This window comes from Quercus lobata, chromosome 7 (assembly GCF_001633185.2).
Source record: "Quercus lobata isolate SW786 chromosome 7, ValleyOak3.0 Primary Assembly, whole genome shotgun sequence".
Classification (NCBI taxonomy): domain Eukaryota; kingdom Viridiplantae; phylum Streptophyta; class Magnoliopsida; order Fagales; family Fagaceae; genus Quercus; species Quercus lobata.
The window spans coordinates 27,583,988-27,589,431 of record NC_044910.1 but is presented as its reverse complement, the minus strand read 5'-3'; the positions used below and the strand labels follow the sequence as shown (position 1 = coordinate 27,589,431).

General features: G+C 29.8%; 1 protein-coding gene across 1 annotated transcript; it reads right to left on the bottom strand.

Moving 5' to 3' along the window:
- Positions 1-257: 257 nt before the first annotated feature.
- LOC115952863 lies at positions 258-2,330 on the bottom strand. Its single transcript, XM_031070195.1, has 3 exons — positions 2,089-2,330; positions 1,643-1,969; positions 258-610 (listed from the first exon to the last, which is right to left on the bottom strand). Exons 1-3 carry the CDS (start codon positions 2,153-2,155, stop codon positions 456-458), a joined length of 549 nt encoding a protein of 182 aa, XP_030926055.1. The 5' UTR covers positions 2,156-2,330; the 3' UTR covers positions 258-455.
- Between the last annotated feature and the right edge of the window lie 3,114 nt (positions 2,331-5,444).

Here is a 5,444-nt window from a genome sequence, read left to right as displayed (position 1 = left end):
AAATTTTGTTAGAATTAATAACAAAATAAAAGATAGGGAGTTAAGTGTTATGTATTTTTAAAATTGGAGAATCAATCGTTTGTTTCAATGGTTCTGAAAGTTGTATATTAGGAATAATAGTTTAAAGTGGAAAAATGTAATTAGCCCAATATTTTGAGAGTAATGACCCTCTTTCAGCTAGGAAAGTAGCTTTCTGTAAATTTTGGCGAAAATTAACTCCTAAGAAATGTAAAAATGAAATAAGTATAAGGATATGATATTCATTGATCTCAGATTATAAAAATCTAGCAATTCATACTCCCGTTCATATATGTATAATAATAATAATAATTCTCACTGAACTCATCCCAAAAGAATGAACCCTCATTCCCTCATAGTATCTCTAATTTGTCAATTATTCTTGATTCAATTACACTAATTTCAAAGGCAAATGATCTCAAAAAAACATGAGATGATTACAGGGGAGCTGGAGCAGAGGCGGTCCTGTGGATTGAAGCCACTGATGGATTGCCAGAGGTTGGACCAGGGGCAAAACCGGAGCTCAAAAGCTCGCTCATGATGCGGTGAGGACTGCTGCGCTGTCTCTCACACAACTCCGGCAAAAATACTCCTGTGTGTGACAAAACAAATGATAAAAATACATTAATGGCATGTTTACAATTTACAATATAAGTTAAGTGTATGAATGAAGACCTTTAAAAAATATATATGATAATAGATCAACTGCTTTAAAAAATAAAAAATAAATGGAAAGGACCATTCTTTGATTGAAGGAGAAGTAACATACAACCAAAAAAAACAAAAACAAAAACAAAACAAGACCTAAAGTGAGGTATCACAAAACTTTCATGAGTAAAAGTAGAAAGCGAAAGAACAACAAGAACAGATGCATATGGTACAAGAAAGCTGGGGACATTCATCACATTGCAGGACTACTTTATGGTCATCTTGACTAATGTCAGAAGTAAGAATCTATTATGGTGGCAATCTAGCAAACATCAAATCATTGAGTATTCACTTCATATTCCTGAGTTTTATTCCGGGCATCTTGGTCGTAGGGGTACTCTCCAAATACAAAGTGTTTGGAGTTGTAACTTGTAACCATTCTTTAAAATAAGATTTTTTTTTTTAAAATAAAAATAAAAGATCCCTAATTTTATAAATTCCTACAATTATCTGCCAGAAATATATTTTTTTGGTATGTCTAAAATTTTATATTGTTTCTCCCTGAGAAATGTTCAGTTTCACCAAACAAAGTTTAACATTTAGATTTCTTTTCTTGTAAAAAAAAAAAGGTCTAAATAGGTTATAAGTCATGATCTTGCACGTTTTTAAAGGAGTCCAATAAATGGGGCTTAAAAGGCAACAATAAACACGCTATATTTGGGGAAATAAATGCCCTGTACTACGTACGTTGTTATATTGATGGCTATGTTATTACCAGTAGGAACGCGATCCATGAGGAATTAAAAGACTTTTCAGTGGACCATGTTAATTAGTTAGAGACTTAATAACCGGTCGAAAATCATTCCACAACCGATCTTATTATTTGCATTGTCTTTTTTTTTCTTTTGTTCTTTCTTCATTATTTCAAAGCTTGTCAATTTAAACAAACAAATGCAAATGGGTGCGGAATTGTTACCTTCACCGGCAGCCAAATTGAAATAAAGATCAACAATGTTGGGGCACTTCTGGTAACAAGCTGGGGAGCAAAGCTTTGCAGTGAATTGTGCCTCAAGAAGGGCATCTGATGAAATCCCAACCGAGTTCCTATCAACCCCACATGCTTGAACACATTGATCAGTCTCTATGTATTCAGCCATTCTCTCAACCACAACTTCTGATGTCCTACACTGATACTCAACACTTCCATCACCCGCCACCGACGTCTCGAGCAAACACCTTTTCCCGGAAGATGCTATTGAAAATGCACAAACACCCTTTGGCAAATCCTCACATACAAGCTCAGCTACACACAAACACACAAGTACACAAAATTATATCAACAACATAACATTCAATTATGTTTACAAATAACATTCATAATGTATCTTGATGACTAGGGAAACATGATATAAGAAATGATACCTAATGCTGCATGGAGGAAGAGAGAAGAGAGGAAGAGAACCAAAGACAATTTGGAGGAAAGAGCCATTTTTGAGATTACTTAGTTTGTGGATGCAACAAAATTTGAAAGAACAAGGAGAATGTGTTTTGTGCTTTGTGTTTTGTGAGAGAGAGTGAATGGTGCAGGTTATATTGTGTTTGAATATGTATACAGTATATATAGGGAAGAGATGTGAGCTAAGACTCTAAAAATGGTACATATGGCCTATATATAGGAAGACAGCCTCCATTGAGGCTCAATTGCTTGTGTATGCTGTGAATAGCCCCGTCAAAAATCAACGCGTCTCTAAAATTCTAAACTTAGAGACGCGTTTGGTAGGTATATGTCTTAAAAAAAATTAAAATTCTCTATTTGATTTCACTTTCTTTTTTCTTTGCCGTAAAAAACCTCTCTTAAATTTCGCTTTCCTTTTCTTGCACCGCTTGTAATTTATGATTCTTGATTTTGATTTGTAGCCAATTTTTTTATTCCGTAAAACAGTTGAACTTTCCTATTCATATTTTACTTTTGCTAGAAGCCTAGAAAGAGGCGTCTCTTGTTTGATACGTGATTTATTGGTAAAGACGTGTTTGAGCTTGAATCATTGGAATTGGATGTTATCATGTTGAAGTTTCCACCCTTCAAGAATAAGTTTAGTCCCTTGTCCATTTCTTTGTTTAATTTTGGCCATTCCGGCCGGCTTCGAAGGCCCGGAGCATTAATGAAATACATAAATTTCAAACACTGAATAATATTGGTCCCATAAAAAATCTGTTCTAAATCCTTTTTTTTTTTTAATTTATGGAATGAAAATAAACTAAACATGAGTTAATTTTCTAAGTTTCAAATTTATTCAATTCGGGCATTCTGTCCAATTTCATTAAAAAATTTTCATTAAAAAAATATTTTTCTCACACAAAAAAAAAAATCTATAAAATTAATAAAAATATTTTATTGATTTTGTATGTGAGAATTTTTTTTTTCATTAGTTAATTACATACTTAACGGCAATTTTTTTAACAAAATTAGATGAAATGTCTAAATTGAATAAATTTGAAACTTAGGTGACTCAATTGAACGAAAGTAAAGTTAGAGGATTAAAACGAATTTCATTCAAATTTAGAGGATGCAATTTGCATTTTAGCTAAATATAAATATCTATTAAAATTTACCATAATTATATATTTAATATTTTCCTTTAAAAACACAATCATAATAAATTCCTATTAATAACTACCATAATAATCAAACTCATATTTAACATTTTCCTTTAAAAAATAATAATAAATTTATATTAATAACTACCATAATAATCAAATTCATATTTAATAGTTTCCTTTAAAAACACAATCAAAATAAATGTGTATTAATTAATAATTATCATAATTTCTAAATTTCATATTCATAAACAAAATTAAAAAAGGAAACATCAGTTATAGTCTAATAAAGAATACTAAACTTTATATGCATTTATTTTGATTTATTTTATTTTTGGTAAATTACACAAAACTTACTTAGGCCTCGTTTAGGAGGAGAGAATGGAATGGAATGAAAATAAATGAAAAGAATAATTTTATAATATTATTCTCTTCCTTTGTTTGGGAGTTTTAATGGAGGAAATGGAAAGCTCATTCTCTTATTTGGGAGTTTAAATAGGAGGGAATGAAATGGGTAGGGGAGAACGCTCATTCCTCTCTATTCCCTTAAAATCTCAAATTTTCACTCCCCTCAAAATTGGAAGGATTGAGAGGGAATGGAATTAAATTTAATAATTTTTTTACTAAAAAGCCCAAAATACCCCTATATATTCAACTATTTATTTTAAAATAGGGGTCTAATAGTAATATTGTTATAAAATGATTTCATTCCATTCCCTCTATGTTACTCCCAAACAAGATTACTTACATTACATTCATTTCCATTCCTTTATTTTAAAACATCCAATCAAGATTACTTAATTTCATTCCATTCCATTCTTTTCCATTCCTTTCCCTTACTTAAATACATTCAATTCTATTCCATTCATTTCCATTCCCTTATGATCATTCCATTCTATTTCATTACATTCCCTTATGAACTCCCAAACGGAGCCTTAGGGTTTGTAGTAATAACACTCTACCCTAAACATAAACACTGTTTGGGAAAAGGGAAATGAATGGAATGAAATGAATTATTTTGAAATATTATTTCAATTATGTTGTTTGGGAGTTTTAATGGAGAGAAAGGTTCTTGTTTAGAAGTTTAAATGGAAGAGAATGAAATAAATACAGAAGGGAAACTCATTCCACTCTATTCTCTCAAAACCTAAAATTTTCATTTCCCTCGAAATTGGGATAAATCTAAGGGAATAAAATTATATTTAATAAAATTTTAACTAAAACTATTAAAATATTTTTATACATTCAGCCTTTCATTTTAAAATAAGGTTTAATAGTAATGTTGTCTTAAAATAATTCTATTCATTTCCCTCTATGTTACCCCCAAATAATATTATTTACCTTCCATTCATTTATTTTAAAACATCTCAACAAAATTATTTAATTCAATTTCATTTCTAAAAATAAAAAATAAATAAATAAAATCATTCCTTTATGATTTATTCATTTTGTTCCTTAAATTTCAAATGAGGGAAATATCATTTTTCTTTTTAATTTGAGGCGAAGTGTCATTCCCTCCAAATTTCAAGAAATGCTGGTATAATTTACCAAAACTTAAGAAATGGATAGAGATTCTAATCATTTCAAAACCAAAACTTAAGTACATCTCGTATCTAGAACCGAGCTCTTCAAAGAACAAAACTTAACACCTTTATTTTACAAATAACAGAGCCTCGGGATTATATCACATGATTTTTGTGCCTTCATTGGTACACAATTATCCTTCCAAACTAAATTATTGAGTTGAACTTAAATTTTTCTTTTTCTTTTTCTTTAGGGTCGAAAAACGTTTTATGTTCAAATTAAATAGTTGGATACTTAAAACTTACCAAATGAAAGAAATTAATTTTGAAAAATGGCTTTTTTTTGCTAAATATTTGGTTTTAGAATATTATTTTGTTACAAAGCCTCTATTGCAACTTATTTAATTATGTAGCATCTTTTTGGAACTTGATTTTGCCAAAGTTAAGTTTTATGCAATTTAGTAAATGTAAAACAAATTTTCTCAAACTTGAGTTTCACATCCATTGAATTGCATAGAACTCGACTTTGGCAAAATTAAGTTCTACATTGAACTCAATTTTGAGAAAATCAATTTCTAAAAAATGCTATATAACTAAATAAGTTGCAATATTCAGCCCCCAAAAAAAAAAAAAAAAAAAAAAAAAAAAAGCACCTTG